At 40.4% G+C, this 14,719-nt stretch overlaps 1 protein-coding gene across 1 annotated transcript; it reads left to right on the top strand.

Annotated features, from left to right (window-relative positions):
* The first annotated feature begins 4,505 nt into the window (after positions 1-4,505).
* On the top strand, positions 4,506-7,140 carry FGFBP1 (fibroblast growth factor binding protein 1). The gene is made up of 2 exons (XM_054030035.1): positions 4,506-4,610; positions 5,990-7,140. Exon 2 carries the CDS (start codon positions 6,011-6,013, stop codon positions 6,728-6,730), a length of 720 nt encoding a protein of 239 aa, XP_053886010.1. The 5' UTR covers positions 4,506-4,610; positions 5,990-6,010; the 3' UTR covers positions 6,731-7,140.
* The last annotated feature ends 7,579 nt before the right edge of the window (positions 7,141-14,719 follow it).

Here is a 14,719-nt window from a genome sequence, read left to right as displayed (position 1 = left end):
CATTGGTACAGCTGTGCGCTGTAAGCTCTCTAGAGTAGACATGGCCTAAGTCTTTGTTTTATTTTCTGCTTTTTATTTTCTCTCTATTTGTATGACATTCTGCTGGAAAATATGAGGCGGTTGGTTAGTTTATGGTCATTTAGTGAAAGGTGTGGACATGACTAAAGAGAAATTAAGAGGGACTGGTGGCTCAGGGAATTGGCAATGGGCTCTAGAGTCTTTTTTGACTTGTGTTACCAATATGAATCCAGCCCCAGATCAAAAGTGACTGAAAATGATTGCTATCTGAAGATATTTCTGTGGTCTCCATGTGAAATGTATCCTTGATTTTAAAGCAGTTACTAATGGACACTTGTCATGTACAAAGTCATCACCACAGTTGACACTAATTAACTCCTGTGTTAGCAGCTTCAGCAGATAGGACAATGGGCAGAATCAGCCACGGAGCCTGAATTCTCTTGGCGGTGTTCCTTATCAATATGGAAATGTAGAGAAGCTTGTGCTGCTGCTGCCTCCATGTGTAACAGGATGGTCTGCACCTTTAAGGGTCTGGGGCCAACCAAGCTTGTTCAATTATCAGATCCAGAGGTGAAGGGGTCAGATGATCCCTATAAAGTTCTGAGAGAGTTGCAAAAGGTAGATGAGTTCCTGTAGTAGGCCCTGAAGTGGGGAGATTGAAGGAAAGGGTGTGTCCTTCCAGCACTGGGAAACACCTCAGGGACCTGTACCTCATAGTGCTCAAGGAACTGCTTTGATTTGGTGTTTGTCTAAGTGTTATGTTTAAAGAATAAAACTGTGCCCTGAGGAAAGGGCCTGAAAGAGACCTGGGTTCAAGGGGAGAGGCTAGCAGCCTTACTATGTTCTTAGGCCAGATAAGAGGGTTTCAGTATTTAGGGTTGTCAAGCCAGTGTCTGTCACGGTTACTAAATTCTTTGAATTAATAAAAAGAAAAAAAGAGTTCTTTGTTTTAAACTTGTTTACTGAGCAGGGTGGGAGAGATGCCAAAAATCCATACATTTCCATAATAGGAAGGATATTGCTCTTGGATTTAAACATACCAATGGCATTTGTAAAGTATAAACAGCCTTAGTCTTTCTGTAAATGTCTTCAGCAGATAGGTGTGGAGTATTGCACCCTTCTTGACTGAGTAATTAAACCCCTTTAATTACTAGAACATGAACAGATTAGCCTGTTTTAATTGTGACATTAATAGTGGCTCCACATATTATAACAGTGCCTGTATTCTAAGGACAGTTTTCTGTGTGCCTCAAATATAAATTAAATCTATTTACTTTGGAAAAAATCTTGACATTAACATTAGACAGCTGCTTAATGTCATTCCTTCAGGCAGTCCAATAAATTTTAAAGGCACACTGGGATGCATTGTACAGTTCTGAATGTCATTCCTCCTTCTGGTCACTCAACAAATTTTAAAAACACACTAGGATTTATTGTATATTTTAAAGTGATGTGTAGGAGATACTTGTATATGTACATTTCCATTCTCTTTTAACAAGATTTGGGTGCATAACCTCCGTGCATTGCTGTAAAATATATTGCCCCAGGTGCCCATGCCTTCAAGTAAACCTACTGCAAACCTGTTAAACTAAAAGGAAAGCTTTGTGGTAGAGAGACTATTCCTGAAGCTGCCCCTTACATCCTGTTAGAGTAAAAGCTTCCTTTTACATCCTTGAAACAGACACCTTATGTGGTGACTAACTCTCACACAGACCACATTGTGCCATCATTAGAGCTGCTCAAATGCTGCAAAACAGTATTCGTGGACATTCGTTTAAATTCCAAATGGCTGTTCACTTCACTCACATTTGTGTCCCTTTGAATTTGCTATTTGTGAATATTTGCATGAATGGCAGGTAGGGCAGGGTCAACATAAATGATTGGGGAATAGCTGCTCTTCATATAAATATTAATATTTGCATGTGGTTAAAGGAATTCATGCATTCTCAAACAAAAACATCCATTATTCACTATTTGCTATTCTCCTGTTTAAAAACATATCCACTTGTGAACAGGAACAATGGCATGTCAGGTAGGTGACACCACAAGTAATCAGGAAATAGTCAAAGTGTATAGTTTGCTGACAACCCAGAGGTTGCAATTAACAAACTGTTCAACTACTAGTTACCCCTCTCCATTCTGAAAATTTACCATTTATTCCTACCCTTTGTTCCCTGTCTTTTAACCAGTTCTCAATCCATGAAAGGAACTTCCCTCTTATCCCATGACAACTTATTCCATGACAGGGAAAACTGTCAAAATCAGCAAACAGTTTGGGGGCTTTGTTTACAATCTGGTGAATTTTAGCATTTAAATAACTCTTTACAAACACCCACTAATTAATCATCACAGCAACTCTGTGAGGTAAGTGGTGTTATCTTCATTTTATGGCTGAAGGAAATATGGCAGAGGGATTAAGTTACTTGATGAAGGCCACAGAGGAAATTAGTGTCAGAGACAGGATTAGACTGCAGAATTCCTTGTTCTTAATCCTGTGTTTAGTCCACTAGACTAGACCATGATGATACGTGTATATCATTGAATTAGGGGGAGGTGTGAATGTGGCCATGGGGGCTGCAGGCCCCAAAAGTCAACTCTAGCAATGGACTTTGTATAAGGACTATAGAGAACGACTGACTGATTTTACAGGTGCCAGATCTACCATGTTTTTATTTAGTTCCAGTATATAACTTATTTTAGTGAGAACTAGGTCAGGTGAGATTCCCAAACCACGCCTTTTCCTTGCTTCTAATCTGTCATTTCCTATGTTTTTTCTGATTCCCAGTCTGTGCCAGCTAGTTTCACAATCTCAACTGGTTCTGTGATCACTGCACTGCCTAACTTCGCCTCATTTCATTAACTCTTGGTGGGAATTCAGCACTAACCACAAACCTTTCTGATTACTTCATTTTCAGTTAAGTAGTATGATTAGCTTCCCAATTGCTTCATCAAACTCAGGCCTGGTCTACACGGGGGGGTTGGGGTGGATCAATCTAAGATACGCAACTTCAGCTACAAGAATAGCATAGCTGAAGTCGATGTATCTTAGATCGACTTAGAATCACTTACTTCGTGTCCTTGCGGCACGGGATCGATGGCCGCCGCTCCCCATCGACTTTGCTTCCGCCTCTCGCCGAGCTGGAGTTCAGCAGTCAACAGGAGAGCGATCAGGGATCGATTTATTGCGTCTACACTACACGCGATAAATCGATCCCCAAGAGATCGATCGCTACCCGCCGATCCGGCAGGTAGTGTAGACATACCCTCAGAGTGCACTTTGCAGCTCCAAAGGCTGAATGGGGCCAGAAGGATGTACCAAAGGTAACTAAATATCAGTGGGTGCATTGGCAGGCAGTTGGGGGCTAACAGCTGGGATGCTGTAACATGTCCCCTTCCCCAGTTTCTTTTCGATGTGCTGCAAAAAATTAAGCAAATTGAACTCCCACGTCTCTCCCTTTTCTGTATCTCTGCCTTGGCTTCCTTCCTTTTTCACACAAACATGTCCTTACCTTTCAAACCACTTCACACACTGGCCCTACCTATATCTTGATCTTTATCTCCTCCTAGTCTCCCATTCTATTTGCACCTGAAGGTGAGGAGGGGAAGCAGAAGACATGCCTCCTGTCCCTTACACCAATTCCCAGTTCATCCCATCACCCATGCTACTTTTTACCCTTGTAAATACCTGCCTACCACTATATGTCAAATGCCCTTCTGCCCATTCAAAAAAAGCTTTCATGAAGCATTCCAGCTAGAGTGCCCACTATCCACTTTGTCTGTTCTTTATGATAGAGTTGATGGAGTCCCATTCCTAATTCTTAACTTATTTGCTTTTGTGCATTTGTCAGATGCTCACAACTTCATTTTCATATTCTTTTGCAGATTAATATAAATTAGAGATGTGGCCCATACTGAAACTCCATAACCAAACGACCCAAGATTTAGGGGAAAGTTTTAGATTTGGACTTTGTGACTCCTTGCTCTCCCTAATGGGCTGATCCAAATTCCCAGATTCAGATCTCAAATATAAAAGATAATATCTACCCATTACATTGAAACATTTTCTTTTATTAAATGCATGTTTTAAACCTTTGGTTGATAGATTATAAAAGCTACCACAAACAGTGTAGCAAACCGCCCATGATGGGCTTGATCCTATAAGGTGCTGTGCACCCAACTCCCATTGAACTCAGTGAGAGTTAAGGGGACTCAGCCCCTTGCAAGATCCAGCCCTTAGTGGATAGGGAAAAGTTATTTAAAGACTTAACAAAACTCTTGGTACTATATGAGAAAAGGTAAGGACTTGGCTGATGTAACATCTAATTTACTCAACCACACCTCTGTCACCCCACTGTAGCTGATTTCATTTGTACTGCTATAAGCAATCACTGGCATCTTTTCAAGAAGGTGTGTCAAGAGTAAATGAATAAGTCACTGAAGCATTCAATTGTGTTGTAATAACCTTGTTGAAGGGATAAAGGTGTGTCTCTGCCTTCATAAATAGCACACTGCTTTACAACTAAGCATGACACTTTTGAAAGAGCCAATATTCCACTTGAATTGCAGTTGGATAAATCCAAGCACTGTGCAAGGTATGTGTTCTACTTATCTTACATTTTCAGTATTAAATTTGCAGTAGAATGTTAATGTCACATAATTTATAGACAAGGTTTTGTGGGTTTCATCATTTGATTTGCCTGTTAAGAAGTATTAGAGCTGTAAATAATGTGCAATGTTTTCTATGGAGATCTAGCTATCATAGGTTTTCATACAGTGCCAATCTCTGTAGTGGGACAAGGAAAAGAAGAGATGTACAAAAGTGATCTCTTCTCTCATATTCTGGAGTCTTCACATTCAGATGAGTAAATCTGCAGGATTAAATTTAAGTATTTACAGATAAGTAAATGCTGAAATACCTTCCTTGATGGAATGCCCTCCCAAGAATATTTAGCTTGCTCACATGGAAACTTAGCTACTGGACGGGGTCTGGTGCAAGTATATGAACTGTTCATCTAGGAATCGCATCCATTGAAGACCAGATTATAAATTACCTACACATATTGTAAATTCCATCATATCATTAGGTCCTGACCTTGCAAGCTGCTTAATATAGCTGGACCTCATTGAAATGAATAAAGAACAGGAGTCCTTGTGGCACCTTAGAGACTAACAAATTTATTAGAGCATAAGCTTTCGTGGACTACAGCCCACTTCTTCGGATGCATAAGTCTCTAAGGTGCCACAAGTACTCCTGTTCGTTTTGCGGATACAGACTAACACGGCTGCGACTCTGAAATTGAAATGAATGGGACTCTGTGCAGATGCCAGGATCCAGCTATACAGAGCAGCTTGCAGGATATGGACTTTAATTTTAAAATTGTGTTTGGCCCACCTTGAATTTGCTGGACATCTACATTTAAAATTGAAGTTATACATAATAAATTAATTTATATTTTCTAGATTTGAGTAGTTTTAGATTGACTCAATATATTGCAAACATATTCAAAAGTGAAACTAGATCTATTTCTTATTCCAAAGTGAAGACCCAATGATTCAAGATACAGCCACTGTCTAGTAACCCAATCCTGCCACTCTGATTCATTTGAGTTGCCCTTACTCTAGTTGTCACATTGAACTAAATAGGACTACTCCTTTGTGTGAGAATTGCAGGATCAGACTCCAATTTCCCAAGAATGAGGTTAAGGCTTTTTATGTGCTGCCCATTAGGAAAGGATTAATTAAATGGTGTGAATGGGTATATCCCATGCATAGCTTTATTCCTCAAATACAATATGAACTAACTTTGAGATGATTTCCAGACAATTTTGTAGATTTTACCAGTAACGTGTCATTTTAATACCATTGTCAGTGAGCAATATGCTATTATTCCTAAAAACTTTAAAAATGCAGCAACTGGATGAACTCCAACATTGTGTGTGGATTTTTTAATTAATTGTTATTTTCAAAATAGGTTACAAGAAAAGCGGAGATCATGAATATCAGAAGTTTTGCACTGCTTTGTGTGTTGATTCTGGTCTCTCAGACCCTAGTAGTTGATGGTGAAACACAGAAGGAAAGAAAAAAAGAAAGACAAAACGGTGGAAAAGGTAGAAAAAAACAAACTGGAACTAAACAAGAGAATAAGAAAGGACAGGAATCCAAAGGAGGTAAATCTTCACTTAAAGGCAAGTTTACAACCAAAGATAATTCTGACTGCACCTGGGCAGTAACTGAAGTAGACACTGTTACCCTAAAAGTAGAATGCAAGAAAGGTGAAAGCAGCTTCCGGTGTGATTTTTCAGGAAGTCCTTCCACCTGTCCTCAATTTGCAGCAAATCAAAAACCATACTGGAAACAAATCTCCCGATCTCTAAAGAAACAGAAGAATATCTGTCAAGACGCAAAAGGTATTCTAAAATCTAAAGTATGTAAGAAGGGGCCACAAAGTGCCCATCTCACCTTGACCAGCTCAAGCTTGATAACGCTACAAGACTCCAGAAAAGACAAGACTGCTCACCATAGAAAAGAGATCACACAGACTTCAGCACCTGCTATTACACCTGAAAATCAGCCAGGGAAAAGTTCCAATGACTGCGTTGAAGATATAGATTACATTGATCAGCAAAAGGTGGCTGAAGAATACTGTTCAGAAACATGGAGATCTTGGTGCAACTTCTTTATCACAATGATACAGGATAAAAAATGCCGATAAGATAATAGAATTCTAGAGTATTGGTAAAATTCTTAGTTACTGAAAGTTTGGTCCGATCTACTTCTTGCATACTGTTCTAGATTTTATATAATGCCTCTGATTTTATATAATGTATATAAGAGCAAAAGAGAACAACTGCAATTTCTGACTTGTATTTCATGCAATGCTCTGTACTTGGTGTTGCTGGAAATGCTGTAGACCTTATTTGTATATAGATTGCTATGCAAATGTTACCAATGGATGTTACAAACTCTGTAAAGATGTATATAAAGCAAAGTCTTCTAATTTTTTCTCTTTGAGCTGTGTTGGCCAAAGTGATGATTTCAATGCTATGCACTTTTTCATGGTGTACAGTACTTTTGACTTCAAAATTGCTAAGGATAATAAACTTCAAAATATATTAAAAATGATTGTTTTTTGTTTTGTTTTTGTGTGTGTGTTAAAACAGATTTCTCTTGCAGTTTAGATATTTGTAGAGGACATATAATTCATAGTAGCAAGGCACTGAGGTGCCTAGATAGCAGTTTTAATAATAATACTTTTGCAGCTTTGCAAAATTGTACTTCCACTCACAGTCAGGGTAAGTATTTTTTTAAATGGGCAATTAAGTTATTGTTTGTTCATTATCCTCAAAGTAAAGAGTAACAAGATTTTGTGCCTGGGCTGATACATTTTCAGGACAATTTTGCAAAGCTTTGCATTGTACTTTCATCCAAGAATCACAGAGATAGAGCACATGTAAATATTATATGCATTTTTGATGGGTAAACTGAGGCACAGAGATTAAGTGACTTGTCCAAGCTCACACAGTAAGTTAATTGAGGAGCAAGAAATAGGCCCCAGGAGTTGACTCCCAGTCTCTGGCTCTAAGAACTAGACCACATGTACTGCACATTGATTATATGTTCTGTCCAAACTTTAACGAAGATTAAATGCCTCACTTATAACTATTATATTTTTACAAAAAACTAAATTCAGTGCATTAAAAATTGCATAACTTTCACTTCAGCTGGGTCTTACAGATTTTATCTGTACTTTTTGACAATGTAGTGAAATTGTGAGAGAATAGAACTTTTAGAAATTAATGTTGAATAATGACAAGTGATTATTGGTAACCATTGGAAAATAAATTAGAAGCAATTAAATGTATAAATCATACATTTCCTGTGGGCTTGGGGTGGGAATCATTATTTGGTCTTATAGCTGGTTTATCGTTGGTCTTATAGCTGATTTCAGCTCTGCAATATGGGTATACTTGGAAAGAGCTGAACATTTTAACAAGCAGAGTTGCCCTGAGCCTTTTTGGGTGGGTTGCAAACCATTTATTTCTGCTTCTCCCCAAAACATAAGCAGTTCCCCTCCATAATGATCACAATGCTTTCCCCAGGGCTGACCTAAAGATTTTTGGGGAGGATCAGTTAGATGATTATTTAACTACCATGGTATTAATTCCATGGGATGCCCACATTGTTACCCAGAGTTGTTTTAACCCAAAGCTCTCGGTAACTTTTACTCTGTGCGAGGTGGTATTAGGAAATAAATCAAGGGCGACACGGCCGTCTGACCGATCGATGGCTGGCACAAACAGAACAACACGAGTGCTTTTACTTAAAGCTAAACTTTACTTAGTCTCAAGCACTTACACACGTCCATAACAGATTAGTGAAACACCCCCAACCCTCGATAATTATCGAACCCGAGCGTGGCTTTTGAGTGGCACTGTGACAGGCTTCAGCTGGCCAGGCTTCCATCTGCCGGTGGGGACCCGAAGATGCATCCCAGAAGAAGCGTCCCTGAAGAGCCCCTCCTGAGAAGTCCAATTACCTCAAACTTTTCCCCCTTATTTATACGTTAGTAATACAATGACATATCCCTTAAAGAAAACTTGATAAGTAAGCAGGGTTAAAAGGTCAGACTCCTTCTGATTGCCAATTAACCAGCGAGATTTCTTTTTCAGAGTGTCCATGACTTTGGGCCCTGACAAACATTCCCGGGGGCACATATAAACAGACTTCTTGGTTTTTTTACAATACACACATCAGCAATTTTAACACTCTTAGCAGGAAGGGTGCGGGGTCAAGCTGTCCTGTCTGTGGCACCCGAAACCCCCGCCTCTCCTGTCTTGTTACACTGAGGCCGCTGCATGACCAATTTACGACTTGCTGACTTAGCTATTTTTGTTAGCAATAAGCAAGAATGGTTCAGTATGGCCTGTTAACTTGACTACTGTTAGCAATACATAATAGTGGTTTAGGCACTTTACTGGTTTTCCAAAATCTCCCCGAACAACATCTTGACCACATCTGCATGCAGTATTCATCCCATCTCAAAAAAGATGTATTGGAATGGGAAAAGGTTCAGAAAAGATCAACAAAAATGATTAGGGGTATGGAACGGCTGCCATATGAGGAGAGATTAATAAGACTGGGACTTTTCAGCTTGAAAAAAAGACGACTAAGGGGGGGATATGATAGAGGTCTATAAAATCATGACTGGTGTGGAGAAAGAAAATAAGAAAGTGTTATTTACTCCTTCTCATAACACAAGAACTAAGGGTCACCAAATGAAATTAGTACGCAGCAGGTTTCAAACAAACAAAAGGAAGTATTTTTTCACACAACACACAGTCAACCTCTGGAACTCCTTGCCAGAGGATGGTGTGAAGGCCAAGACTATAACAGGGTTCAAAAAAGAACTAGATACATTAATGGAGGATAGGTCCATCAATGGCTATTAGCCAGGATGGGCAGGGATGGTGTCCCTATCCTCTGTTTGCTAGAAGCTGGGACTGGGTGACAAGGAATGTATCACTTCATGATTGTTGTTCATTCCCTCTGGGGCACCTGGCATTGGCCACGGTCAGAAGACAGGATACTGGATTAGAACCAGTATGGCCATTCTTATGTATCGCGCCCCCCCCCATTCTGTTTCTGCAACAATAGAGCCCAGTTGCATGTACCTTTCAGTCTCAGCAATCAATTAATATCAGTTTCCATTTACATTGAAAAAGACTAGATATATACTGGTTTTTTTAGTGAAAAAAAAACCCACATTCTTTCATACAAATATCCTCAGTAAGAAGACACTGGTGCTATAGGCTGAATTGTTTCTAAGCAGGATGTTTCCAAAAGTTTGCTCTTGAAAGGCGACCACACTGGTTGAGACTTGAATCCACCATATCACACAGGGTTGAGTTGCTTTTGGCAGAGCAGAACAGAAAAGGAATTTGCTTCAGTAGTCACAGTTTTCTGTTGGCTTTACTCTGAAAGCTCACACATGTACATGGTTTTGCACCTGATTATATTTTATGCCACTTCTTATATCACTACAGGCAAACAAATCCTTTATATTGCAGATTGGCAAAGGCATGATGCTGCTGATGTGGCAGCATGTGCGCACACACACAATTTCTTACTACTATTTTACTTAATGGACACAATTTTATTTACAAAGTCCATCTGACAAGAGAAGGCTTAACCTACATTTGCATTTGCCCCTAATGCCCACTGCAAAGCATCACTATAGAGGAATTGCTGCCACTTGCTGAGGAGACTGGGGAGACAGTATTTCAGGCTCCTTAGAAAGGGGTGGAAGACTAATAATCAGTTATCCCAATCTTATGTGTAGGGATCTTAAGGTGCACGCTGTACCCTCACTCCTGGATTTGAATTCTAGCTGCTAACCATCCTTTTTTGGCAAAGACTACCTGCTATTAGGAGACTGTTTTGACAAGAAACAAAATCAGAAGTGAAGAAAGCATTAGCAGCAGCATTTGGCTCAGGCAATCATACGCTGAGGCAAGCTTGTATGAGTAACTATACAGTAGAGACAAGATGGGTGAGGTAATATCTTGTATTAGCCCAACTTCTGTTACTGGGAGAGATGAGCTGTTAAGCTCACCCAGAGCTCTTCTTCAGGTCTGGGAAATGCTGCACAATAAAAAGATGTACCAGATGCAGCCAGCAACCTATATGATAGTTTCAACTCATAGACAGATGAGCATGTTGAGCTGTGGGCAGGGCTGTCTCTAGGGGTTCCGCTGTTCTAGGCATGCTGGCAAACATCCATCCTTAACTAGCTACACGACCAGTCAATGAATGTCTTGTTACCTTAAGCCTATTCTATCTCTGCCTATCTGTGCACAGTATTGCTCCTTTTATGGCTGCTTGCCAGGTGAAGCTAGGACTAAGCCAGAATGGCACAGCCCAGTGCATGCTCCAGCCTGAGACCCCTCCATGTAGTTAAGCTTGGAAGCATTATATTTTTATCAGTAAATGTCGGTTTCACTGTGTACACACACACACACACGGATGAAAACACATTCCATTGATACTAATCAAAATTTACAGATAGACAAAGTAAGACAAATGCTACTTGAAAACTTACTAGAATTTGATTTAAGTTTATATACTTTGTATATTTTGGCATGTGATGTTGACAATTTGTATTTTAACGGTTTATAAAGCTTTTTTTTGAACCTCAGCATCTACTGTCATTAAATAATTGTCTGACACCCCACCTATAATTTGGCACTCTGTGATAAATGAGATGAGGTGTGCCCTAAAAATCTTACCATCTAAAGGGAGAGGTTAATCCCACTGAGTTCCATGGGGCTATTTGCATGAGTAATGATTTGCAGGATTAGGTTCTTAGTCCTCATTTATTTTCAGGCAGTTATTAAAGGCCCACTACTGCAACTCATGCTGAGAAACTTTACTTACATAACTAAATGCAATGGGCCCACTTACGTAGGATTTATTGACCCACCGAGATGTGCACATGACTACAGTGACTATCCGTACAATGCTTTTGCTCCCTCTATCAATTTTTTCCCTACTGTTAGATAATCTCTCTTCGCTGACTTGTTGCATCGTCTAGTTAGTAAGTATTAATATGGTTCTTCTCTCCATAACTAAGCACCTCACAAAGCACTTGTGGATTTTGTCCTCACAACACCCCCTGTGAGGAAGGGAAGTATTACCCCCATTTAAAATGGGGAAATAAGACACAGGATAGATTAAATGGTTTGGCCAAGGTCACACAGGAAGTCTGTGCCTGAACTAGGAATTAAACACAGGTCTCTTGAGTCCCAGATCAAGAGCTGGCTCATATTAGATTATTAGCTCTTTGGGGCAGGGACTATTGTAAAAAAAGAATATACTGATTAGCAATATCTCTGTAAGAACTGTGGTTTCTTTTTCAATGAAACATAGTTTACTGTGTTTTTATTTTTTTAACTCATGATTTATAACTTGCATCTCTTGCTGAGAAAGAGGTGTAGAATTGGCAGACTTGGAAAATTCATTCTAGTTTCAGAGGCAGTAAAGGTTTCAGAGGGATTTCCTTAAAATGGGGAATAGTCCCAGAACTAGTACCTGCAACCTGTGAACATCAATGAACTTCTTAACTATGCCCATTGTATATGAGATGAAAAAATAAACAAACACCCACAACCAAGAACCCTCAAAGCTTTGTAGTGAAATATAACGTGGAATCGGTGCTGCATCCTATCCAATAGTGTTACATTGTTTAAAATAATTTCCAGTCATCTTGACACACACAAAGTTATCCTTATTTTAAGGGAAATTTTGGGACTGATTTTCAAAAACAGCCTCCAATTGTATGAAAAAACTTTCTGCACATTTTTACACCTGCAATTAATTTTGTGGGCTCAGAAGCTAGCTCATATACATCTGTCAGTGCACCCTGTACACCAGGCACAGAGACTGCTCAGTGTTTTTATTGGTGCCTGCATTTACTGTGGTGCAGCATTGGAGGCCTGAGCTAAGGCTCGTTGAAATGTCAGGTCCTTTTAGCTTTAGTTCCTTTCTAGTTTATTTGTTTCAATGTGTTTTTCACTCACTTTCACTACAGGACACATTTTCTTCAATAACTTTTCATTCCTTTCATGCCCGGCTTTACTCATTCCTCTATTTGGCAGCAGTACCGGTTACACACCTAATCTCACAACATGTTGCTTAATTGCCCTCGAGAGACCAGAATGTGAGTGACTCACCCTTCCTGCTTCCAACAAAACCCAACCTTCCCAAGGGAGCCAACAAGTACCTACCACCTGATATCACCTCACCTGTACCTGGCCAATCAGCGCAGAGGATCAATCTTCAGGCACTACACATTTTACACCATTGCTGTCAGTTCATGTGGACATGACTGAGCTCAGATAACGAACTCTCCTCCCTTTTCCGCCTCTACCTTCTGCTGCTGATGCCCTAGGCAGAGCAGCTTCTTACTTGTTAGTGGCTGCTGCACCTCTCCTGTTCTTGGCACACTTTCCAGTCCGTTTCCATACACTGTTTTGTTTGTTTCCTCCAGGCTATCTCCAAGGGTGATATTAATTTGGTTAGCAAATGAGGCTTAGCTCAAACCCTACATGAAAAAAATCCTACTTAAAAAGGAGGGGAAATGTCACGAGCTTCAGCTCAGAGTCTCCTTGCAATCATAGCATCAGGGTGGTGCAGTTTTATTCCCCCTGTGGAGCATAGGTCGGCCTTTTCCCTTCACCACTATGAATGGGCCAGGGAATCCTATTGATCGCAAGGCCATGGCAGGGAGCCAGGGATTCTGTGCAGAGGTCTAGTGTGTCTGCATGGCTCCTCTATGCTATGTCAGCACAGATTCCTTAGAAGCCAGAGGATACCTCAACCCCATCTGCTACCCTAAAGCCCCCTGAAGGGAAAGTAGAATGAGAGAATTCTGAGGTCAGTGCTATGTACCCTGACAAATCCTTATGGGTTTGAATGGGGATGGTGCTGCAGAATGGCCAAGACCCCCAGCTTGCTCCCTCCAATGCCATGACTCTGCAGATTTGGGCTCTAGAGACTTCTATATTAAGAAGCAACAGGAGGCCATAGCACAAAGCCCCCTTCCACTCACCCCCATCCTAGCTCTGCCCTGCTTAGAAAGCCACTACAAGCGGAAAAGGGAAGGAGAATTGGGGCTCAATTTCTTTAATTAACAAGGCTGTATTTGTCACTGTTTTCTTTGGAAGGCTGCTCCTGTCCCAGGTGAGGGATTTATTAGGCTTCGTTAACCGCTGGTACAGTTTGCTCTGGCTTCCTTCCAAGCTTACTTACTTATTGCCATTGAGAAAGCTAGTTCTCAAGATAGAGCAGTGATAAAGAGCTGGGGAAGAAATGGGGTAGCTTACATGCGAAGACAGTCCATAGGGTTGTTGCCACGTGGCTGTTTTTTAACTGGGTCAGCCTTTGATCATGTCTATCATGGTGTAGTCATGATACATTTAATTAACTTGAAGTTCCCAGTCCACCATGGAAATCACAAACTGACTTACAGATAGTAGACACCTCAAAAAGATTATGTGAAAGGCTGAAACGTGTTCAAAACTGGTTATTTGTACCACAGCTCTATGATGGGTTTGCTTGTGTCAGGCTGGAAAAGGGTTGCACCAGTGAGCCAGAATGTTTTAAACTAGATATTAAATTAAAATCCAGAAATTCTTTCAATCAAATATTATCTTTTAAAGGTGACATACTCTGTACTTCTATGATATTCAAACAGAGAGAGGGTAATAGGATATTATATATAAAAACTAAGATCAGGGAATAAGGTATGTGAAGGTATAATTCTTTTTGCTGTGTGGTGCACTTTTAAATGTGAAGAGACTTCTTGCCTTTCTGCTGGGTTAGGTAAAACCATGAAGTGAATTAAGATGGTGGTTTTTATGGGCTACTTTCTCTTCATGGGGTATTCTGGTTGTTTTGTTCTCTGTTGGTTCCCCTCGCCCCCACCTTGATCTGAAGTAAACCACCCCTGTGGAAAGTCACATTTTGGTTGAGAATCTGTACTGTGCCTCCAGGAGGGGCAGCCCGGGGAGAGGAAAGGCAAAGGTGGCTTTAGGCTGCCCTTGTGCCTGTCCCATTCTGGGTTGCTATGGGGATGCTGTGCCCCTGGCCAAGCCTAGGACTGCCTTTGGGCTATTCTGCAGGAGCTGAGAATACCCTCAGCTGT

Source organism: Malaclemys terrapin, chromosome 5, assembly GCF_027887155.1.
Source record: "Malaclemys terrapin pileata isolate rMalTer1 chromosome 5, rMalTer1.hap1, whole genome shotgun sequence".
Classification (NCBI taxonomy): domain Eukaryota; kingdom Metazoa; phylum Chordata; order Testudines; family Emydidae; genus Malaclemys; species Malaclemys terrapin.
The sequence above is the reverse complement of the archived record's forward strand: the minus strand, read 5'-3'. Positions and strand labels throughout refer to the sequence as shown.

Excerpts from the sequence above, each read along its gene's own strand:
- FGFBP1 (XM_054030035.1), top strand. The coding sequence starts at position 6,011 with ATGAATATCAGAAGTTTTGCACTGCTTTGTGTGTTGATTCTGGTCTCT.